Source organism: Chrysemys picta, chromosome 1 (genome assembly GCF_011386835.1).
Source record: "Chrysemys picta bellii isolate R12L10 chromosome 1, ASM1138683v2, whole genome shotgun sequence".
NCBI lineage: Eukaryota > Metazoa > Chordata > Testudines > Emydidae > Chrysemys > Chrysemys picta.
The window spans coordinates 341,455,890-341,481,432 of NC_088791.1; the positions used below are offsets into that span (position 1 = coordinate 341,455,890).

Here is a 25,543-nt window from a genome sequence, read left to right on the forward strand (position 1 = left end):
TTCAACACTTCCACTTCTAGCCAATAGCCAGAAGTGCAGAGGTAGGTAAAAGTGAAAAGTGAGGAGAGAAGAGTATTTAACCCAGTAGCTAGCACAGGACATTTGGACGGGCCCCGACTTCGGGGGAGCGGGCAATGATGGGGGACTGGGAGTGAGGGGCAAGAAGGATGCGGGGGCCCGCCTCCGCACACTCCCTCCAGTCGGCCTTGCAGGGGGCAATGAACACTCTGGCTAGGGGCCCCCCGGGGCCCCACGTATGCACCCAGCTCCAGGTGGAGATGCCACCCTCCAGCGCACATGGCTTCCGGCACCTGGCCCATCGCACCGCTCCACGCCAGGCCCAGCACCCTCAGGCAGCAGGCCTATATTTTCCTATGATCACTGCCTCTGGGCCAGGTGACCACCCTCCTCCTGCTGTGGCATGCGTGCAAAATGCACTCATCAGGAGCTCCACAGCTGTGCCACTGCTGTCCCTCCACCCCTGATTGGGCTGGGGGGGATGCACCCAGCATGCAGCATCCTCCAGGTCTGGGCTGGGGCTGGGAGATGGGCCTGGATGCTAAGTGGGTGGGCCACGGCCCATAGCTACACCAACCCATAGCTACTGGTTTAACCTCAAGTTTTCACACCACAAAAGTTTCAGTTGGTGTTTGAGTGGCGATTTAAAGGATTTGCCTCCCCCACAACCCAAGAAGCTGGTCTCCAAAATCCATTAGATATTTTAAAATTACTGAGATGCAACTGACCTATAAAACAGCTGGTTTATTTTTGCTAAACGGATTGACAAGAAATTACTGATTACACTTGGATTTTGTGGACTTCTCCAAACAAAAATTCCTCTCCCGGGGATGAGACTTGAGGCACTCAGACGCTATGATTACAGGAGCAGTAGAACCACATTACAGTGAACAGAACAGACTCTGAACACGTTTGTCTTCTTATAGGTGTTCACTGCCCTTGTACAACAGCAAAAGAGCACTGACTTCTACTTTACCTCAGAGTGAGATGCCGGCTTTACACCAGCGTGAAAAGAGAATCAAACCCTCTAATCCCACATTTCATCCCCAGTGGATTTAAAAAAAAAAAAAAGACGGAAACTGCGACAGAATCTGAACTACAGCACTGCCAGTGAATGCTGCTGTAAGACCGTTATACCCAGCATCAGGTCAGTTAAGGTAAAAGCCTGTGAGCTACATCTAGACCACCACATTTATACACTGCAATTGGAAAGGCTGCTCCCTGGGGGTTCCATTGCTAGGAATCCATCAAATGGAGAGTTTTGTCTGGTGACTACCTACAGAAATTGCTATTGCTGCATTAGATCTCTCAAAGCACAAATGGCAACTATATGCCAAACAGAGTTTGGACTGGTCCCCTCACGCCTCTAGGGCTGCAAATCACATGTTGGAGCAGGATGTCTCATTAAGATGAAGCACTGATCTAATCAGAACTTCCTTATTCGATTACCTTCTGACAAAGTTGTCACTAAATCATTTGTTTCATGCCAAGTAGGACACTAGCAGGAATAATGCGAGAACACAAGCAAAATTGTTTCCTTTTTATGAAGACTCCAATTAATATTTTAAAAGCATGAAAGGCAATCGCGCCAGTAGGTTAGGAAAACCGCACTTCATAGAAAAGGAACTGTAAGCCTTGCAGCTGCTACTCATCCGTCAAAATTAATGGAAAAGGAAATCAAACGTGCAAGACGCATGTGGCCTTTTTTCCTTCGAAAGGTTATAGAAGGGTAAGAGACCATTACAATTTCACGCCGCTCTCTAATGAAAATGTAGAACTCAAGCTTACAATTAAAATTCTCATTTTCATTTAAATCTTCCACACAGCAGGGAGCCTGAGCTGCATTGTTATAAGTTGCAAGGGTGGGGGGAGGTGACTTTAAAACCTTGGCTCTTCACTAGGAACTTGATCCACATGGATGTCACTGGAGATCTCCAGGGTGTCCCAGCCTTCCGGCCTGTATCCACACCAGCCAAGCAGGCTGCATTTCACAATGGCGCTCCCTCCCACAACTGCTGTTGAAAGCGGTTTTTCTGCTTGTCTGCACAGGGTAAGTAGTATTCACCGTCCCATGCAGCAATCCATGGTGGTTTTAGAGTACAACAAAGGGTCAAACGCACCTTGCTGCAGTGACTAACGAGTTCATTGTCCATACGATAGGGCTACCATTTAACCACAGCCGAAGGTGGATGCAGTGGGTAGTCTGATTCCGATTGTCGAACGCTGCTCTCTGAGTGTGGGCAGAGCTTAGCAATACACCAACCGCCACACGATAATTTATACTGAAAACAGGGGAGAGTCCTACGGGTAGCTGAGGGTGTAAGTGCCGCCAGCAGCCGCTGTCTCCTTGCAACTGCAGGGCAAGGACAGAACTGCACCAACTACAGATTTTCATAGAGGGCAAGCCATACTGAACAATTTTTACTCATCAGGTAATGAGGATACAGGCACAGGCAAATGTCACGGTTGGATGTACATCGTTTTGAAATGATTAACATATGTACATTGCTATTCTTAATTAAGTGCAAGGCTTTGGAATCCTGGCTAGTTGCCAAAAATGCCCCTGGAGTCAAGGAGTCTGGGCACCCAGAACATCAAACCCATAGTTAAAGAGTTCACCGTACTAGGACATCTGCTTAGCTCTGGGTCACCATCATCTTAGTAGCAAATGCCCAAGTAATAGCCACTATTTGAGATTTGGTTCACATCCACCCACCTGCACAAAACTTCAGTGACTAAACAGATTTAGGGCAAATTCACTCATTACTTAGTATGTTTAAATATTCAGGGACAGGTTCTCCTACCTCTACTCAGCGTCAATAACATCCTACTCCTCGGGTGGTGCAATTAAAGTCGGAGGAGCAACTTGCAGAGTAAGGTATTAGCATGGAAGAAAAACTATTCTAATGCTTCAGGCAGCAGATTACTGCTTCCAAATTATTTCTGTATTCCTGATACTCGAGCGCTCTCTGACAGCAACTTAGCATGGTGTGACGTACGGGATGCCTATGTCCCGTCAACCTCTGGTGAAAGGTCCACTGAGCAGATAAAGGTACCTGCTACTTTCACCACCAAAATCAAAAGGTTCTAATCCAGTTCTGCTTATGTGCCCGTACTGGTAGGTATATCCGTTCTCTGTGCCACATGGATGCCCTATAGCAGGAAGAGGAATGAAAGTTGAGGAAGGATGAACAGACAGAGGATGCAAGAACAAAGCCTAGGAAAAAATACTCAAGAACCAAATCAAAAGCAGGGAGGTACATGGCCTCTACTTTTTATTTATTTTTAAGTGTTGTGACAATGCTTCATTCTAGGCATTAACATCTGTCTATTCGTTTTCTTCTACAATAGTACAGGATTTTCAGGGAGACTACAAATAAGGCCTCTTAGAATCTCAGTTTAGTCTGGCCCTACCTAACCTTGTTAAACTCACTCACTCTTTCCCTTCTTGCTCGCTACTTCAAGCTCTGAGACGCGGTATGGACAAGCAGAGCAAAATTACTGAACCATGCAGTGCAGTTTAGGGTTACCATACGTCCTCTTTTTCCCGGACATGTCCGGCTTTTCGGCAGTCAAACCCCCGTCCAGGGGGAATTGCCAAAAAGCCGAACATGTCCGGGAAAATGGCGGCTCTGCTCCTCCCCGACTCTTCGGCTCTGTTTAAGAGCCGAGCTGCCCGAACGCTACCGGCTTCGGGCAGCCCCGTGCCTCCAGACCCTGCGCCGCCGGAGCCTGGGAGGGGAAGTGCCCGGCTGGGGGCGCAGGGTCCGGAGGCACGGGGGCTGCCCGAAGCTGGTAGCGCTGGGGCAGCCCGGCTCTTAAACAGAGCCTAAGAGGAGCAGAGCCTCCAGCCGCGGGGGCTCTGCTCCTCTTCGGCTCTGTGTAACTTATACAGTGTAAGTTACGCAGAGCCGCCGGAGCCCCGGAGGGAAAGTGCCCGGCTGGGGGCGCAGGGTCCGGAGGCATAGGGGCTGCCCAAAGCCCGAGCGCTACCGGCTTCACGGTTTGCTGGGCAGCCTCCAGACCCTGCGCCTCCGGCTGGGCGCTTCCCCTCCCGGGCTCCAGCTGCGCTGGGGAAGCGCCGGCCGGGGGCGCAGGGTCTGGGGGCTGCCAAGGAAACCGTGAAGCTGGTAGCACTGGGGCGGAGGAGGGGGCGGAGTTAGGGTGGGGAAGGGGCGGAGTTGGGGCGGGGCTAGGGGTGGGGAAATGGGCGGGGCCAGGGCCCGTGGAGGGTCCTCTTTTTTTATTTATGAGATATGGTAACCCTAGTGCAGTTAAGGTTGCCAACTCCTCTCTTACCTCTCAGAGAGCTGATGCCTGCATGGGAGGACATAAGTCCAGTGCCAACAGCTTTACACAGCGTATTAATTTCTTTAGCATAACTGTAGATTCATGATTCAACCTTGTGGATGACAATTTATGGCAACAAAACCAAGATTAGTGCAAGACAAGGTGAGTTTCACTTGAAAATTAAGGCTGCGCATACCCCGTGGGCCTCATTCTTGAACAGTATGCTTACTACCAATCTTTAGCAAGTAAATTTCACGTTCTGACTAGTAGGTTTCTCTATTTTTAAAGCCCTTCTTAAAGGGTGTGAACTGCTAACCTAACTCTACTCCGCCACTGGACACAATTCACAATCAAGCATTTTGGCAGAAGCCTTTTAGTGCAGTGAAGTAATTCTACTGAACACTGTATTTCTCAACATTCTGACCCAGTTTTCCTGGTCATGTTTTAAATGCTTTTGATAACAGTTGCTACAGCAAAACTCTGAGCATTGAGAAACAAACAAGATCTCCTAGAGGGGAGGAGTTGAGCATATCAGTTTGTTCAAAGCTTTTTTTAGGCCCAGTGTAGATTTGTTTTTAAAGTAATATGCACTAGAAACTGTACAATGTTGAAACGAGAGATGCAACAGTAACTGATCTAAGGAGTAAGATATATTTCGTGCTGTCCAGAGGGTTGGAATAAAGAGACATTTGTAACCAGGGCTGGCTCTAGCTTTTTTGCTGCCCCAGGCAGCAAAAAAAAGCGCCGCCCCCCGAGCCCCCACAACCGAGCGCTGCGCCGCCGGAACCCCCCGCCGAGCGCCGCCCCCCCCGCCGAGCGCCGCAGCCTGCCTCCCCGCCGTGCCGAGCACCGCCGGACCCCCCCCCCCCCAGCGCCGAGCCCCGCGCTGCCCCCCCCGCCGCCGGAGCCCGCCCCCTACCGAGCGCCGCCGGAACCCCTCCAGAGCGCCGCCCCCCCCGTGGAGCGCCGCAGCCTGCCTCCCCGCCGTGCCGAGCGCCGCCGGACCCCCCCCCCAGCGCCAAGCCCTGCGCTGCCCCCCCCCCGCCGGAGCCCACCCCCCTCCGAGCACCGCCGGAACCCCCCCCCAGAGCGCCGCCCGAGTGCCGGAGCCCGCCGAGCGCCGCACCGCGCCGCCGGAGCGCCCACCCCCGCAGAATGCTGCGCCGCGCTCCCCCCGCCGCCCCTTACCAGGTGCCGCCCCAAGCATGTGCCTGGTGCCTGGAGCCGGCCCTGTTTGTAACGTACGAGCATTCAGACTTTTACCAGGTCTTGCTGCAAGTGGATTTAGTGCTCATGAAGGTGCCACATGGACAGTTCTAGAGACTTTCTTTATCCATAAAACAGGTGCAGCACTAGCAGCAATATAAGCTTCACCATATACCTCTGTCAAAATACCTAAACTCCACCCTGGTAGGGGTGGAAATCCCCTCTGTAACAAGGGAATAGTCTGGTTTCCATAGCCTGTTCAGTTCCAGCTAGTGCTCACTGTTCTGGTTTCCTCCAAGGACAATGAAACCACTCAACACCTTCCGGAACCTAACTGCAGAAACTCAGCACTGCCTGTGGCATGCATCTCAGACCTGGCTGCTCCAGGAAGCAAAAATGCACTTGAGGTTTAAAGTACCCAAGACTGAGGATGCTAATAATAAATAAAACATTATGAATATTTCACTCTTATCAAAAGATCTCAAAGAACTTAATGAAGGAGATTGGTATTATCATCCCTCATTGCACAAAGGAGATAACTAATGGAGACACAGAGAGATTACTCCTGGGGGAATTCTGCGCTACTGCCCGTTCACAGAATTCATGTTCCCCGCAGAAAAATGACTTTCTGACAGGGAAGCAAAGGGAAGCTGCAAGAGCAGTCAGGCACTACTCCCTAGCTGCACAGGTACATTGTTTCAGGCACCCGGAGCAGGCAGCGGAAAGATAAATCACTGCAGGGCTGTGGACACCCCAGCCAGTGGCTCCTACCCTGAGCCGGGATCAGCTGCGAGTCCCACACCCAGAAACCTCCCCCAGCTGCAGGAAGCTCAGCATCCTCTCCAGCTTCCTGCCCCCATCACTCCTCAACTGTGGGGGGAGGGGGAAGAGGGAGGGGTCACTGTACAGGGAGCTGCTCCCCCATCTGCCCAACCCCCATGCATCTGTGCATGCCCATACCCAAATATCCCTGCCAAGCCTCACCCTGTACACCCAGAACCCACCCCCAGCCCTCCATACCCGAACTCCACTCCACTGAACCTCAACCCCTACATCAGGAGCCGCCCTGCACCCAGATGCCCTGCCTCCAGACCTCCATCCCTGCACCCAGACCACCCCCCACTGAGCTCCCTGCATTCAACCACCCACCTTGATGAGCCCTACCCCCTGGACAACCCTGAGCCCCCACATCCAGACCCCCCCACACCACTGACCCCAACTAGCTGCACCCAGACCCACACCCCACCAAGCCCCACTCCCCCAGCACCCAGACTGCCCTGCTGAGACCCCCACACCCAGACCCTTCTGCTGAGACCCAACCACTTTCACCTGGAAGCCCCTGCAGAGTCCCCTGCACCTGGAACACCCCTTCCCCCGCAAACGAGCCTTTGTGCATCCAGATCCCCTCCACACCTAGACCCCACACTGAGCTGCCTGCACCCAGATTGTCCCAGACAGAATCCTCTCACTCCACACCTGGATCCCACCACACTTGGATCCTGTCTGGTTGAGCCTGCGTGCCCCACACCTGGTGCAGAGGGGCAGGGCCCCAGGGTGTTTCTGGGGTAGGCCCAGGCCTTGTGCTGTGTCGGGGTCAGATGCAGCCTCACCACTGAGTCCGTGTCCTGGGGGTGGGGAGGCTGCAGGGTGATCTCCCACCTTTGTACAGCCAATGGCCTGTGCTCTCCACTGCCATGCTGGAGCCTCTGCATTTATTTATTGACAAATAAAACTTGCAGAATTATGCAGAATTTTAAAATATTGTGCACAGAATTTTAAATTGTGTGGCGCAGAATGCCCTCAGGAGTAAGAGAGGACGTGACTGTTCCAAGGTCACCCAGCAGGCCAGTGGTAGAGTTGGGAACAGAACCCAGGTCCCCTCAAGTCCCAGTCCAGTGCTCTGCCCGCTAGGCCACATTGCTTTGAAGAGGAAGCCGGGTGAAGTATTGCAGCTCAGTTAGCTGCCTCAGCCCCAACAGTGGCTATGCCGTCAGAATTGCTTCACGAGGGAGGCAACATCTGCCAGCCAGGAAGCCATAGGCTCTTAAACAGAACAAATTAAACAAAGGAGAGAGAACTGAAGTCTCCTCATAAATGCAAAGGGCAAAACAGAGATATTAAAATGAAAGGTCATGACACAAGGGCCATGCAATTCACAAGCCTGAAGACTGAGAACAGGGATACACGCATCCTCTTCTGCCACCGCAACAAAGGGTCAGGAACACTAATGGTGTTAGTTAAAAATGCATGCAGCCTTTAATTCAAAGAAATCCCAAGGACATTGGGGTCAGTAATTTCTATTCTTCACTTCAGTAACATATAAAGCAGCCAGGCTGCATAGCACCAGAGCTATTGAGAGCACCTTTTTAAACTGAAGCTTAATTTCACATTCAAGGCCAGCCTTCAGGTCTGCATGCCTGGCTAGCCATTCAAAAAATTAATATGAACAAGGGATGCATAGGGGAGGAGACAACCCATTACCAACCTTTGTGGTGTCATCATGTGACCGCTGGTACCGTTTCCAACGGCAGCCATAGATCCCGGTCAGGCATGACAAACACAACTGCGGTTCGTAGTACTGTAGTGGTTGGTGTTTAACCATGCTCTTTCCAGCTCTTCAGTAGCACACTATCAGAAATCCATCAGGCCTTGGGAGTGCCCTGAAAAGAGAGAAGAGAGGGAAGGTGTGACATCAGAGATCCTTTAAAATGGATGGAAATGATGGAAGCGGAACGTGGTTCGTAGTTAGAACTGGAGAATGGTCGTCAGGACTCCTGGGTTGTATTCCCAGCTTTGCCAGGATCTTGGGCAAATTGTCCAACTCTATTAAAGTTTATATTTGAAAAAAGTCTACTCGTAGTACTGGCACTACACTGCATGAAGTGATGACAAGTCAATAAGACTATTGTTTACTTTTTGCACTAATCACAGCCTGGACAATTCAATCTCTTTGCATTTTAATATTAAGGTCCAGATCCTCAGCTGGTACAAGTCTAAATCACACGACTGAAAATGGAACTACAGATGAGGATCTGGCCCCAAGTATTGAGTGGTGTCTGGAAAGCAAGCCAAGTTCGGGTTTCAAGCGGTCTCTTGCTTCCTACACTGGTGAGTCGGAGAGGCAGCGTTCTCAGGAGTGCACTGCATGTCCCTCCCAATCCACTCCAACCAATGCTTTGAATGGTGCTGCCGGGGCCTGCAGCTGGCTGAGGGCCCTTCCCATTACACAGATACCCATTCTCGCCCCCAAAAGGATTTACGCATTAAGTGCCCAAAGGGTTGCATATACTCAACTGTCATTACTGTGACACACTTAAAGGGCTAGTTTTCCCTGTCCCTCCTAGCCTCCTCCACCCACACCCCCATGGAAACTCAGTCATTGTGTTCTGCAGAGTTCCACTGCATACCATGGGAAAACATTCTGTAACTAACGACACCGATTCTATGCCGTGTATGTCACAAAGCTACTGTTTATATTTAGATGCTTGCTTTCATCTCGGCTGAGATCTGTAGCCGACATCCTTAGTTATCCAATGGATTTTACTATTAAAAATCAGGATTAGCAAAAGGGAACCTACGATTTATTGCCTGCACAATTGACACTGATGCTTGGAAACCTGGCATACTGTACACAACTACTGTTTGGTGGTAGGAATTGTGGTGCTCTCCATTCCCTTCCCACACCCCGTACCAATACCCCTCACTCATGTTTGTATATTTTCTACGTGGACAGTAAGTCTTTATGTAAGGCCAACAGATCCCGGTCATTGGTGGGCAGGATCGAACCTGGGACCTTAGCTTAGTGTATGAATATCTGCTCCATGAGCTAAAAGCCACAGGGCTCATAGCTGAGGGTGTAGCAGACTCAATCTTTAGATTAGTGGTCCCCAAACTTTTCAGGGTCATGCCCCCCCTTACCAATGTCCACACACACACCCCCGAGCCGGTACCAGGAGCAGCTCCTGGAGGGAGCAGGGGGACATTGACAGGGGTCAGAGCTCAGAGGCCAGGGCTGCAGCTGCGGGCAGAGCCACGACTCGGCTGCAGTCAGGGCTGAGGCTGGGGGCCGGGCCAGGACCCAGGGCCATAGCCAGAGCAGAGCTGGGAGCGGAACAGGACTGGGTGGTGCTTCCTCCCCACCCCGCATTGGGGCTGGCCCAGGCCCCACCACACACACACACACACACGTTCCTCTGTGCCCCCCTAAGGGGGGAATGCCACACAGTTTGGGGACCTCTACTCTAGATGATCTAGGTACCACCAGAGGGGACAGAATGCCAGACCAAGCAGGCAGGGTAACACCTAGTGAGGTCCCCTCCCCGTAACTGCCGTGCTTCCTTTCACCCTGGATCCCACGTGTTCAGTTCTGGATATTTCCAGTGGAGGGTCCGGTGTTTGGCACCTCCACCGGTACTGGAGACAGCAGGATTTTAAGAACATAACGGTCATACTCTGTCAGACCAAAGGTCCATCTAGCCCAGTATCCTGTCTTCCGACAGTGGCCAATGCCAGGTAACCCCAGAGGGAATGAACAGAACAGGTAATCATCAAGTGATCCATCCCCTGTCGCCCATTTCCAGCTGCTGGCAAACAGAGGGTAGGGACACCATCCCTGCCCATCCTGGCTAATAGCCATTGATGGATCTATCCTCCATGAACTTATCTAGTTCTATTTTGAACCCTGTTATAGTCTTGGTCTTCACAACATCATCTGGTGAGGAGTTCCAAAGGCTGACTCTGCGCTGTGTGAAAAAATACTTCCTTTTGTTTGAAACCTGCTGTCTATTAATTTCATTTGGTGATTCCTAGTTCTTGTGTTATGAGAAGGAGTAAATAATACTTCCTTGTTCACTTTCTCCACACCAGTCATGATTTTATAGACCTCTATCATATCCCCCCTAAGTCGTCTCTTTTCCAAGCTGAAAAGTCCCAGGTTTATTAATCTCTCCTCATATGGAAGTCGTTCCATACCCTTAATAATTTTTGTTGCCCTTTTCTGTACCTTTTCCAATTCCGGTACATCTTTTTTGAGATAGGATAACCACATCTGCACGCAGTATTCAAGATGTGGGCATACCATGGATTTATATAGAGGCAATATGATATTTTCTATCTCTTTCTTAGTTTTCCAATGTGCATTACTCTGCATTTATTGACGGTCGTCTGCCATTTTGTTGCCCAGTCACCCAGTTTTGTGAAATCCTTTTGTAGTTCTTTGCAGTCTGCTTAGGACTATTGTGAGTAGTTTTGTATCATCTGCAAATTTTGCCACCTCACTGTTTACCCCTTTTTCCAGATCATTTATGAATATGTTGAATAGGACTGGTCCCAGTACAGAGCCCTGGGGGACACCACTATTTACCTGTCTCCATTCTGAAAACTGACCATTTATTCTTACTCTTTGTTTCCTATCTTTTATCAATCCATCAATCCTCTTATCCCATGACAGCTTACTTTGCTTAAGAGCCTTTGGTGAGGTACTTTGTCAACTGAATTCTCAAGCACAGCAGAACAAGAGTCACGATCTACAATCCTTGTAATTTAACATGCAGTGAAAGGTGCTTCTTTCTGCAATGAACACACAGCTGGCATATCTTGACTGTGTTCTTCACAATCTTATACATTTTTTCTTTCTTAGACAATTAAAACCCAAGAGTGCCCCCCCCCACACACACACATCCCACCTCACAAATTTCTATTGTACTAATGGTTGATTTACAGCTACACTCAAGACTCAAATATTACATCTGAACTAGTGATGGGCCTCAACTACAAAATGTAAGCATGCCCAAAGCTTCAGAATATTAGGGGCCATTTTCAAAGCTTAGATCTGGATTTAAAGCACACATCTAGACAACTTTTGAGTGATGCACAATAGATTACCTCTTGTCCTTTGCTCTGTATTGAAAGCTACGTTAAATCGGATGTTAAACTACCAATCCAGTGGTGGATTGGTGAACCAATGTTCTTCCTTTATATGGCATAGTTCAGGCCATTTTCAAAAGAAGTTTAGCCTCTAGTCTTTGGGACTGCAAAGAAAAACCATTCAGCCTGTCGGAGCGTACACTCATGTCTGCCCAGAGCTGGCAACACTGGCCATTGTCTCAAGAGCTTATCACCCCTGTGGCACCTCCAGCGGCAGCAGTGGTGGGAACACTAGTCAAGGTGCCACCACGCTAGGCTGCAGGGTTGCTATCACCAGTGGAGTTGCACCTGTGGAAATTTTAGGGCAGAGACTCGTGTAGACAGCCCCCGAGTCTTCAAACAATCGTTCTAAGCAGTGGCTCTCAAACTTTTGTAGTGGTGACCCCTTTCACATAGCAAGTCTCTGAGTGCGACCCCCCCTTATAAATTAAAAACACTTTTTTATATATTTAACACCATTATAAATGCTGGAGGCAAAGTGAGGTTTGGGGTGGAGGTTGACAGCTCGCGACCCCTCATGTAATAACTCCCGACCCCCAGTTTGAAAACCCCTGTTCTAAGGAGAATCAGCTGCCACTCCTAGGTCATTTCAAGGTCATTTAAACTCTGTAGCCTAGTAGTGCAATCCCCCTCACCTAACTATTTCACTGCTGATCAAAGGGCCTAAGAAAGGAGAGGGGTGATCCTATTGTGAAGGCTGGCACGATCTACTCAGAGTGGCAGTCTCATTGTGGGTCAGGAGTGGGCAGAACTTGGCTCGTACTCTCCCAAAAAACAAACCTGATCCCTGACCGATACCATTCTAAAGTCGATCATCATTTCACCTGTCTGTCTGTCTGACACGGGGAAAAATACAGACTATTTTACTGACTATTTTAATTGCAAATTTGTACATGCTGTTCCAGGAGCATGAGACCATTTGCTCCGTTTTTTTCCATTTGGAAGCCATTGGCAGCTGGCCATTCTTCCCTGCAATTCAACGCCTTGAGAGAGACTTGTGGCAGGCTGCTTCCACCACCACTGTCCCACGCACACACCAGATTGTGGGAAGTCGGCGCATGAAGAGGCCTTTCAACAGAGATCCCATTGATCACAAGGCAGCAGATGCCCTGAAACCACGGCTGCTCTTCAGAAAGAGTTAAAAAAGGCTTTGCTTCCATTCCTAGTATTAGGCCTCAGCTTTCCTTTGTGGATGTGGTCGCTGGACGACAATGACAGGTGGAACAGTTCCTCCTGTAAGTCACTGGTTTAAATTTGGCCCAGGTCTCTGCTTTAAAATGGGAATCCAATTCAACCTTAACTCAAGCCTTAGTTGGTGTCTCCATAATTACTGTGGCACCCAGGGAGTCGAGCTGAGATTAGGGCCCCATTGTGCTAGGTGATGTACAAAGACAGCCAGAGAGACAGTCCCTGCCCAAAAGACCTTACAATCTAAATGAACAAGACAGACAAAGAGGGAAGGGAAAAGGAGGCAAAGTGACATCCCCAAGGTTGCACACCAGGTCATAACAGTGGGAATAGAATCCAGGTCTCCTGAGTGCCAGCCTAGTTGGTGATTAGACTGAAAATCTCCCCAAAGGAATTTAGGATGGAATGGGCAAAGAACTGCTCTTCTCACCCTGTCAATGAGCTCCACCAGGTCAGGATGGAAACCCATCGACTGCTCTACCCAAACTGTAGCTGCTTGGTAGATAAGATAGAGTATTTCTTTCTCCAGGTCACTTGTTCCTGTCCCTTTCCCTTTCATCCAGCATGAAATTCAAATATCCACCTGATCAATTGCATGCCCCCAGCACACCCAGGAGCCCCGCATTTTGCGAACAAAGAGATGCGGTGCAGCACGTATCCTAGGCGCATGTATTCATTTGGCTTGAGTAAGAGTGTTACCTTGGGTGCTGTATCCAATTGCCATTTCAGCTGGTAGTAATTTCTTGGCTCCTTGATTGCATGGGGGGGGAGGGGAGAGCAGAATGTTGCATCATCAGCTACTGACTGTCTGTCAGCACAGCACTGGGTAGGCAGGTCAAGAGTCAGTTTAGACGGGAGGGGACAAACAGGAGGGAACGAAGAGAAAGGGCATCCATCCTGGGATATGGGGTACAGCGCTCTACCTCCCCTTGAAACACTGATACTGGGTAAAAGGTGAACAGTCTGGAAATTCAGTTAAGCCCTCGAATGATCAACCCAGCACCTTCCTCTTATTTCCTTCTACTTTGAGGGAGTCATAAAGTGGGGCACAGGTGGGTGGATGCATAACGGGTTTTTTATGAACCTTTATGTTTGGAGCCAGTTTACTCAGGCTTCATGAATCCATCTGTCCTAGCTTCGGAAGAATACGAACAGATCAAAATTGGCACACTTCCCTTAAGTACTAAAAGACAATGTCTGATATTGCTAAAGCTATTAAATGTACAAGCTTTTGAGCATGGTTAACAAGCAGCAATCTACAGATTTCTAAAGGCATCAATCACGTTTTTTATTGCATTCCAGTGACGTGGTATCTGGGTGTATGTTAAATGGTTTCAACCGGGATATTAGAAGTATAAAAAGACAAGACACTACCCTACACTTGTACAAAACAGCTACACTAAGAGTCCCAGGTTTCACAGTTTTGTGAATGGAAAGGAATTGGATACAAAGAACTTTTCACTACTCGATGCAGCCAAGGACATTCTACATTTCCAACTAGCTGCATGGTCTGGGCCAGCTACCAAGAATACCCTGCCTCTAGTTCATCCTGGTGTTAATAAGTTCCAGCACTTGCAACAACCAAAGTTTGTGTGGTAGACTAGAAATGTGTCCACATGGGAACTAGAAGGTAGCAAGTTTGGGCTGTGAATAGGCAGTGGTGACTTCGACCTTTCAATTCCACCCAAGAGCCTGACAGCTAGTGCAGGGAGCAGCATATCAAATTTATTATCCATTTAACAACACCCACCAGTCTTCTGGAGCATCCTGTTGTCATTCTGCATTTGGAAGGCTCACTGGCCATGCCAAGTGGCGTTCTAGACCCCAATCCTGAAATCAAATCCATACGGGCAGGCCCCCTACACCCGTTGGGAACTTCTAACTAACTGCAGTGCATCTCTGTGGATCCAACTGCAAATTCGGCACCTGAAAGGCTATTGATTCGTTTCCAACTGCAAATTCAAAAAAAAAAAAAAAAACCCAAACACATAGGCCAAGAAATCCGATGTAAAAATTAAACACTAAAATGTGTTTTTGATTTGAATTGCAATACAATGTTATCAGCATAAATACTCCCACCTCTCCCCTGTGTACATCGCTAGGTAACAAACAGAAGTCCACGAGGAAAAAGATCTACAAGGCTGATGAGTAACAGAAACAACAAGGGACCTTCTGACTAACGGAAGTCAGGCTGATAAACACAGTGTGCAAATTTTACCATCTATCCAAGGATTTCGTGCTTTGTCTGAAATCATCTGGTGAATATTTACTGCCCCTGCAACTAGAAGTGATTCTGACAGAAGCTGAAAGACTGTACCCTTACAGTCACTGCTCCCATGACATCTGCAGCTCTGACGTGGAGAATGCAGCCTATGAATGATTCAAACTTCTGCGGGTTAGCATTACACAATTTATATTCGAAATAAAACTAGAAACAAGGCAAATTAATTATTCAACGCACACTAGAAAAACCCACACAGCCTGTCAACCTTGACTTTAAAGATACATCATCTGCCAATACTTAAAAATGTCTTACTGTTAAACAAGTGAACTGATTGCCAGTCAGCCTTCCCGGGCGGGGGGTGGGGAGGGAGGTTTGTTTGCAAATACAGCAGCAACATTTTATGAAGACTTTAGGGAGTGCAATTAACACACATTTCTTTAGAGAGATACACACTACACACATTGCAACAATTTTTGTTTCTGGTTAGTCTGCTGAGGCTCTGATTGTGTGGAAACTAAACCAAAGTTGTTAATTGCCGACCATATATATTCCTCTCTGATCACTTTCAAGCGAAGCAAAATTAATTTACTCATGATGTAAAATGTAAAGGGAAACTGTCAGGTCAAATTTTGGCTAAAGTTTGGGGGGGGGGGGTTGTTTTTTACATTTTTCCTGGGGAGAATAGGTTGTTTTTAGTAGTACATTACAGTAGTGCTTAGAGGCCTCACCTGAGATCAGCAGCACACTGATCTAGGAGCTCTATAGACACACATCATAGACAGTCCTTGCTCTAAAAAGCTTAGATCCTAAACAGACAAAAATCGGCACTTTAAAAAAGAGAAACACATAATGGAAATTGTTATTTTCTACAACTAAAGCCATTCCCCTGCTGCATCGCCCCCTCAGTCATTGCAGCATTGCACTGATGTCCTCACTATCAACTAACGCGAAACTGACTTAGATTCGGTGAAATATCGGAATCTTAATTTCACCCTCTACCTACGCCTCCAGTTCCAATCCTGCCAGCACTGCCGCGATCCAGGGTCTTTCCCACCTGATGGCTATTCAGTGGCCTCTGTGAAATGAGTGGGTGGTCTCAATGCAGACCCTAGGAGGAGAGGTATCCACATCACAAGAGCCACCCCACCATAACTGGTGTGTGCAGGCACCCCCGTCCCCTCTTGGGGACCATCTCAGCAAAGTCCTGGGGGTGGCAGAAGCTGAACTGCCCCCTTTTGCCCACAGAGATGGTCCCTCCCACTCAGGGTTGAAGTACATGGTAGGGCCTGAGTGGAGAAAGCTGGCCCTGGCCACACACCTGTGCTGTGAATAGAAGTAGGTCTTTGGACTCCAGGAGAAAAAAAAATCGGTTTGAAAATTTTCACTTAATTTTTTCGAAGAACATTTAGAAAAACATCTTTCATCGGCTACATGTGGAAAAAACCTCGGAGGTCAAACCTTAGTTCCTACTTCTTGCATTGACAAGAAAGATAATAAACTAAGGAGCTGAAATTCACTGTGACTCATAGGATCTGTATTTATTATTAATCTCCATGGAAATCAAATAGCCATCTCTCTCATTACAAGTTAGAGTTAATCATATTTAAAACATTAAAAAGCATGAGCACCAGACATTGATTTAACAAAACTATTATTGATAGCCAATTAGTGAATGTTCGTATAGGCATTCATTTCAATTGTGAGCCCTTAATTGCACTGGAAAATGCTGATTTTTTTGAAATACTTCCTAGTTAAGTAAATAGACATGAAGTTCCTTAGGAACAGACTCTCCAGCTCCAAATGTAATAATCACATGCACCTATACAAGGCTCTCCTGCCCCATTGGGACTGTAATGAAATTTCAAGTTAATGGTTTCAGGGTGGTCATGAAATCAATAAGTTTTAAAGGAACTGGCCTAAGTCTACAGTAGCCCTAAGGCAGTGGTCCCCAGACTGAGGAGCGCAAACCCCACTAAGGGGGTGAGGAGGAATGTTTAGGAGGTGCGGGGGGCCAAACCCAGGCCAGCCCCCACAGGGAGTGCCACCTAGCACTGCTCTGCCCCCAGCTCTGCTCCGGCCCCACCGATAGCTGTGGCTTCGACTCTCAGTCACAGCTGCTAGACCCCACCACAGCCCAGCCGCAGTCCCAACCCCGCTCCCAGCCTCGGCTCCCGGATGCAGCTCCGCTCCTGGGCCCAGCCCCACAGCCCCACCCCCAGCTCCCAGCCTGGCCCCAGCCTCCTCAAACCACCCCAGCCTCAGTCCCGTTCCCGGCCCCAGCCCCACAGCCCTGCCCCCAGCCCCGGCTCCACTCCTGGCCCAGCCTCCACACTCACCCCACCAAGCCTCAGCTCCATTCCTGGCCCCAGCCACACCGCACCCCCAGCTGCAACTCCATTCCCGGCCACGTTCCCAACCCCAGACCTGCCCCCAGCTGCCGGCCCAGCCTCGGCCCTCTGACCCCTGTTCATACCCCCCACCCCCACCGCCCAAGAGACACAGCCTCACTCCAGGCCTTGGCTAAGGATAAGGGGGGTGCAACATGAAGACTTTGGTGACCACTGCCCTAAGGAGAAAAGAAACTGTCTTCTGCCTTGCCACCACAGGTACTCACCCCTTCTCTGTGTATTCAGAGTGCACGCAGCACTGCAGCTGAACAAGCCCTTAATCTGGAAGGTGGAGAGGCCAATGGTCTTTGTCTAGCCACAGAACAGTTTCTGACTAGACTCCCTCTCCACACTCAACCTAGTCAGAGTTCCGTTGTCCTAGACGATTCCAGCTCCTCCAGGAAGTATGGAGTGGGGAGAGGGTGGAAAAACAATAAGGGACAGCATATATTTGACCAGGACAGACATTGTGCCATTGCCTTATAGCTGAAGTTCTATTCTATGAAATAATCTCCCAAGAGAAGGGATGCGGTGGCACTTGCATCAATAAAGACATTTCAAACCAGATGAGACAGCACACTAACAAACAACCAGTCGTGAACAATCCCACACTGGCAGAGAGATCACTTGTGACTCAAAACGCCCCCCCCCCATCTCTACTAGGCTAGGTTCTTTTTTGTACGATCACTACTGAAGAAAGTTTCTGCACAAGTGAAGACAACAGACTTGTGGTTTTCAACCATTTTCCACATGCAAAAATTTCGAACAGAGGTGTGCCTTTGGAAATCTTAGGCATAGTGTGTGGACCTCCAGAGGTCCACAGGTTGAAAACACAATACTTTAAAATGCAGATGACCACCTTTTCACTGGTGAGCACAGAACTACAGTTATAGGCCAAAAGAAAGCAAATATATCACGTCTATTTACAATGATTGCATAAACATTTGCAAGAGTCACTTAAGACCAGAAATGAATTATGTCTAGTGGGCTGAGGCAGCCTCCATCAGACATTTATGGACTAGCACTAACAATAAATCAAAATAGCCAGAGATGAGCAAGTTGATGGAGCTTGTTTGATAAATGGTAGATGAAATTCAATGTTGATAAATGCAAAGTAATGCACACTGGAAAACATAATCCCAACTATACATATAAAATGATGGGGTCTAAATTAGCTGTTGCCAATCAAGAAAGATCTTGGAGTCACTGTGAATAGTTCTCTGAAACATCCACTCAAATGTGCAGCGGCAGTCAGAAAAGCAAACAGAATGTTGGGAATCATTAGGAAAGGGATAAATAAGACAGAAAATGTCATATAGCCTCTGTATAAATCCAAGGTACGCCCACATCTTGAATACCGTGTGCAGATCTTGTCGCCTCATCTCAAAAAAGATATATTGGAATTGGAAAAGGTACCGAGAAGGGCAGCAAAAATGATTAGGGGTATGGAATAGCTTCCATCTGAGAAGAGATTAATAAGACTGGGACTTTTCTGCTTGGAAAAGACATGACTAAGGGAGGAGATGATCGAGATCTATAAAAATCACGACTGGTGGGGAGAAAGTAAATAAAGAAGTGTTATTTACTCCTTCACATAACAGAACTAAGGGTCACCAAGTAAAATGAGTAGGCAGCAGGTTTAAAACAAACAAAAGGAAGTATTTCTTCACCCAATGCACAATGAACCTGAGAAATTCATTGCCAGAGGATGTTGTGAAGACCAAGACTACAACAGGGTTCAAAACAGAACTAGATAAGCTCATGAAGGATAGGCCCATGAATAATTATTAGCCAGGATGGGCAAGGATGGTGTCCATAGCCTCTGTTTGCCAGATGCTGAGAATGGGTGACAGGAGATGGATCACTTGATGATTACTTGTTCTGTTCATTCCCTCTGGAGCACCTGGCATTGGCCACTGATGGAAGACAGAATACTGAGCTAGATGGACCTTTGGTCTGACCCAGTATGTCCATTCTTATGTTCTTATCTGACAGACAAGTTCCAGAATTGTGGTACCAACATTATGCCTTTAAGGGAAAGAGACTTTCAGTGCTGTCTGGAATCCAACATTCATGACAAAACCATGGCTAGGCTGTAAGCAGGGAAAACACTGAGCATTAGCAATCACTTATATCTGCTTTAATTTGCAAGATTGTAAAAAAATGACCTGAACATTAAGGGAACAGGATGATGCATAATTATCCCCAACCCTATGTATAACTTGCCATTCAGAGTTCCTAAAACCAGAAATATTTACATTTTCAAAACAACATTCTGACCTAGGGATTTTTTGGCCTCCAGTTGATGAGAATTCAACATCAAAGATAACACTTCAAAGGGATTACAGAAGAAAACAGACTTTAATCTCACTAAGTAAATAAGTACAACATACTAGCTCCCTTTAAAGTCTTTATTCAAGATTTTCACAAGTCAAGAGGCAAATTTCCTCCCCAGCATAAACAGAAGGATGAGAAGGTGAGGGGTTATTTAGGAGGAGTTACCCACATAAGTCTTTTAAAGAACAAACACCAGAAATGCATTCTTCACTCTTTCTACAAACAGAAGTCTTTGCCTGCATTTGCAGAAACCAGTTATCTTTGGCCTTCAAATGAATCCCCCCAAAAAACTTTTTCTTCTGCTCCACCCAAAGCCAGGAAGGGAACAGAACTGAGCGACGTGTTCTTTCACCCTTTAAGGAACCGATTGCTCTGTTTCTTTTTGAAGCAAAACAAATGTTCATATGGGTTCAACATGACAGAGACTATTAATGAAGTGGTGGTAGCACAGTGTCTGCAGAGTACAGATCCTCAGTCCTACCTATTACTTGCCTTGGAAAGTATACAAACACTTTCCATCTTCATTAATTCTCCCTGTGACACTGCACCCCATATTCTTCAGTGATATTATTATATAGCATGATTCTGATGTATTTTATGCAAGATAAGTCATGGGAGAGATCATTGGAAAGGTTATGATTTACTGAATATGATTGTCCTATTTGTATGCATGTATAATTTTTGTATCTGAAGTTAGGCATATTGACTAGATATCTATTACAAATGTGTTTACACCTGGGGAATGCCCACCACTAGGCAAAAGATGCTCACTCTAGATGGCTGGGAAAGGCCCATTCAGGTTGATGAGCCATTAGGAGAAAACAATCGGTCTTAGAACAGAGGTGGGCAAACTACAGCCTGCGGGCCACATCCGGCCTGCGAGACCCTCCTGCCTGGCCCCTGAGCTCCTGGCCTGGGAGGCTAGCCCCCGGCCCCTCCCCTGCTGTCCCCTCTCCCCCCGCAGCTGTCCCCTCTCCCCCACTGCGCCGCCGGCACAATGCTCTGGGCAGCGGAGCTCTTGCCTGAGCCGGTGCTCTGAGCTGCGTAGTGGCGTGACTGGCTCCAGCCGGGCAGCACGGTGCCTGTCCTGGTACTCTGGGCAGCGTGGCAGTAGCGCCGCAGCCACCGGTGCTCCAGGAAGCACGGTAAGGGGCAGGGAACGGGGGGGTTGGATAGAGGGCAGGGGAGTTCGGGATGGTGGTCAGGGGGCAGGGGTGTGGCTAGGGGTTGGGGCAGTCAGAGGGCAGGGAACAGGGGGGTTGAATGGGGGCAGTCAGGGGCAAGGGTTCCGGGGGCGGTCAGGGAGAAGGGGTGGTTGGATGGGGTAGGGGTGCCAGAGGGGCAGTCAGGATTGAGAGGAGGGATTGGATGGGGGTGGCAGAGGGCAGTGGGTCCAGGGGTAGTCAGGGGACAGGGAGAGGTGGATGGGGCAGGGGTCCCGGGGGGGGGGGCGTCAGGGAACGGGGGGGGGTTGGATGGAGCAGGAGTCCGGGGGGGGGGGGCAGCGTCAGGAGGTGAAAAGCAGGGGGAAAATCGGATAGGGGGCGGGGGCTGGGCCTCCATTCAATTTCAGAAACCCGATGTGGCCCTCAGGCCAAAAAGTTTGCCCTCCCCTGTGGTAGAAGAAACTAATCTCACTGGGGGGCGTCTTCCTAAGGACACTACAAACGGCCTCTGAGCAATGGCTGCTGTGGTACTACGGAGACATGTAACCAGGTCAGTTACAGCTACTTATGTGCATGGTGCTCTCCTATTACCAGCTCTTTCAGGCAGGAGCCATTACTTTCCAGCACATTTGGGGTCCTTTGTGTTACGATAATTCATTATTAAGAGCAGTGGTAATTAGATTATTCGCCATTCTTCTGCAACACTTTTGAGAAGTTATCTGCACACTAGCTAGTGACAGCGTGCCAGAATTACCCCAGCAAACACCACACAGACGGCTCAATGGTAAAACAATCCAGGGTCCAGAATTCATCCGCAGCAACGGAGGAGCAAGGCAGATGCAAGCATTTGGAATGCCAGACATCACTGGCAGGAATGACGGTTCATCATGGCAAAACTGCAGCATCGAAGGAATGTGAGCAGTAAGACCCACTTACAACCCCATGCCCTCATAAAAAAGTAGACAGGACAACATAAATAGCAGGAGCACACAATGCATCGGAAAAAGCTGGGTCTTGATCGAGACACCAATTGGTTCTGAAAGCTCCTGCCTAGGGAAGATCCTCTGTAAACAGCATTGGGAGAGAATTCCCCATGATGCAATACATCCAAAGTGATGAGAACTTCAGCCAAGCTGGGCAGCAGGAGATGATTTTGAGGTCAATGAGGCAGATGTGAATGAGGAAGAGAACAGGCAGCAGGGAGGTGTAACACCTATGTTGGGGCACAGTGAGACAAGATACCAAAAAGGCAAAGCTCAAGGCTGAATGCAGAAGCGCACCAGATGAGACTCTCTCCATTGCAAAGAATAAGTGCTAATTAAAGGTCGATCTAAGAAAAAGAAACATTCCCAACTATTAGTCTAGCTGGAAATAAGAAAAATCTTAATTATTTTAGCTATAACTAGCTTCAGAACAGAGAATCTGCCCTCCAGCCTTATCTAGTTTCAGCATGTGTTTTATTGAGAGGTTAAACGAGAACAGATTTTTAAACCCAACACAGACACACACAGTTTCCCCTCGGTAACTCATACATGCTCCTGTAGAGTTTGTTCTATGATTTTCTTGAGGATTTTTTCCCATTGCATCATTGAAAAGTGTTTTATACCAGCCAGAAAAGCACAAACCTTGCAATTAGCTACTCTAAGTGCTAGAGAAATGCCTCCCCCCGCCCCAAACAGATTTTGCCTTATTGTTTCAATTAAAGTAAGTTTGTTTTTTATGGTCACATTCTTTGCACATCTGCTGTATGATTATTCAGAGAACCAAGTGCCAGTCACGTGTCTCTCCTGGTTTGGGGAAGGGTGGAAAAATCCTCATTTAACAGATTATGAGCTCTTTATTTCCCACAATTCCTCCTCCCTGCTCTAAGAAACGTTCTTTAAACATATTCATCGTACAATTCTCTGTTGTGTAAAGAGGCAGGAGCTCCATTCTGCCCTGCACTCATCTAGATTTTTGCTCTCTTTTCTCTTGAGTAACCAGTTTGGGTGACAGGTTTCAGAGTGGTAGCCATGTTAGTCTGTATCAGCAAAAACAACAAGGAGTCCTTGTGGCACCTTAGAGACTAGCAAATTTATATAAGCGTATGCCCAAACAAATGTATTAGTCTCTAACGTGCCAAAAGGACTCCTCATTCTATTTGGGCAAAGCCAGCTTGTTTAACTAAAGTACTGTTATTGTCGGGAAACGCAGTGTAAATGATACTTTACTTAACAAATCTACTCCCTGCGTCTCTTCACCTGTGTCACGTCTGCTTTAGTGCCAAAAGCAAAATTTGTACTACTCCATACTGGTTAGCCCTGTAAAGTCGACCTAGCTAAGGGAACGCAAGCTTGATTCGATTTCAACTTGTCCATCAATAATATTGTCAGCAAAGCCCTAACTAAAGGGTCAATTCCTAACCTCAAACAACACTGACCCAGTAGTGTTGCACAAGTGTCATCAACAGCAGAATCTGGCCAGCAAAATCTCAACTAATCACATGCAAAGCCGAAAGAACCCAACTTGCTTTTCAGATACCATGACACTGGCAGACCAGGTCATATCGGGGTCACAGGCCAATTCGCTTGTGTATTAGTATAGATAAAAGTGAGTAATATACAAGTGTGTATTCATAGGTTTAAATTTCATGAAAACTAGTGGAATGTTACTTGTATTATTTTCATTCATCTGTTCCTGTTATAATGTAAAAAGAACAGGAGTACTTGTGGCACCTTGGAGACTAACAAATTTATTAGAGCATAAGCTTTCGTGGACTACATCCGAAGAAGTGGGCTGTAGTCCACGAAAGCTTATGCTCTAATAATTTTGTTAGTCTCTAAGGTGCCACAAGTACTCCTGTTCTTTTTGCGGATACAGACTAACACGGCTGCTACTCTGAAACTTGTTATAATGTAATAGCAAACATTTACATTGTGCATTCCCATGTAATTAAATAACCCAAAGAAATCTTAGGAAATGCTAATGAAAGACTTAACGTCTTTAACAGAAAATGCTAATTTCAAAGCAAATGGCCATTATGCATGGTGGGCAGAGGTCAAAAGGCTAAGTCCTCACTTAGCCTCAAAGGATAAGCCCAGGTGGGTAGAGATACAGCTTCTTCTGCCAGAAGCCAAGCTGGCAATAAGTATGGATTCAAAGAAAGATCCTTCATCTCTAGACTGTTTGTACTCTTACAGGGAAGTGCACCAGACGCAAAGTAGGGATTTCCAGAGACGATCTGGATACTCTGAAAGACTTGATTAACTGCCAGTTTATCACATCACCGCCACCATTTGGAATTACAACCTGTGACTCACCTGTACATGTGTTTTACCCTCTTTAAATTCTCAATAACTCCTTCCTTTTTCTTAGCTAATAAACCTTTAGTTAGTTTACTATAGATTTAGCTGCCCGCATTGTCTTTGGTGTAAGATCCGGAGTATCAATTGATCTGGGGTAAGTGACTGGTCTCTTGGGACTGTGAGAAACCTGATGTGGTGTGATTTTAGGTTTAAGTAACTTTACCACAAAGTTCAGTTTGTCAGGGTGGCAAGATAGGCTTTCCAGTCTAAGGGGACGGTCTGTGACTCCATGGTAAGGCTGGTATAGCAATCCAGGAGTTCACATGTGTTACTGGATTGGTGGAAATCTAATTTTAGAACATACCACCAGTTTGGGGTGTCCGCCCTTGTTTTCTGACTGTCTGCCCTGAGCTAGGTACTCATAGTTATGAGCCACTCCAGACAGCATGACAGATACCTGACTGGGTTTGAGAGCTGTCAGGGAGAAAAAAGCTTTTTTCCTCACTTGTGGACTGAGCATATTTTATTCAGAGTAATTGAGACAAAGTGGAAACCCATTTTGTACACACGCTTTTTAAAGTAAAGCCATGCTTCTGATTGTGCGGACCAATCTCACGGGAATGGAGATTTAGAGGGGGTGGGGGAGGAAGAGAAAGAGAACTCAATAGTCAACTTGTAGAATTCATTAATGTAGTTGGTCATGATTCCAATATTATGGTGGGACCTTATTTTTGAAAGTTGGACACATTTATGAGAAAACTTTTGCAACTATTATAGTCCTCTTAAGAAAGGGGTACTCCAATTTTCCGCTTCTTGGAATAATCCGATTACCACAAGCGTCAGGCAGGAATCTCTCCCCATCACACACCTGAGTATGTGCATTTCACCATCTCCACTGAAGCAGTCCACTCTCTTGGAAACACTTAGGAATAAGCTACTTCTGAAGACAAAGATACCCAACCTGATGGAGCCAAGATGATCCATCCTATCTTCTAGAAATGCTTAGAAAATCCAAGTGGAATTGTGAGGTACAATTGTATTATTAAAGCCTGCTTTTCTAGTTATTGTTATCTAGCACTCAAAGCGTAGTAGGCACTGCACAAAGCACACAAATAGACATTATGTGGTCCAAGTGCCAAAGAGTTTCCAGTCTAATTTAGAGATGATACAATGAATGACTGTAGCAAGTATCAGAGTGATGGGAGCAAGGGAAGACAAAGTTTACAATAATAAGATCACATGATGACCCATATTTGGTATGTGCCCATCTTGATTGTTCCATTACATGTATAATTTTTTTATAACCCAAAAGAGAAAACACACTAATGAGGATGGAGCCATTTTCCTTTCTACTCTATTTACATCATCATACAGCATATTGAGTTATTGAAGAAAGGCATTTTCCCACTTGACTTGCAACTGTGGATCCAAACATCAATTAGTCTTTATTTGCATTAATCGAGTTTCAAAGTCTAAAAACAGATCAAGTACAAATCTTGAAGCTCTATCTCTTCTTAG

The 25,543-nt window shown here is 47.3% G+C and overlaps 1 protein-coding gene across 1 annotated transcript in view; it reads right to left on the reverse strand.

Moving 5' to 3' along the window:
- GDPD5 (glycerophosphodiester phosphodiesterase domain containing 5) overlaps positions 1 to 25,543 on the reverse strand; it is a 325,483-nt gene that overhangs the window by 202,331 nt on the left and 97,609 nt on the right. Inside the window, exon 4 of the mRNA XM_065581769.1 lies at positions 8,000 to 8,174. Within this exon, the coding sequence (XP_065437841.1) occupies positions 8,000 to 8,116 (117 nt within the window). The 5' untranslated portion in view covers positions 8,117 to 8,174. The remainder of the gene's footprint in view (positions 1 to 7,999; positions 8,175 to 25,543) is intronic.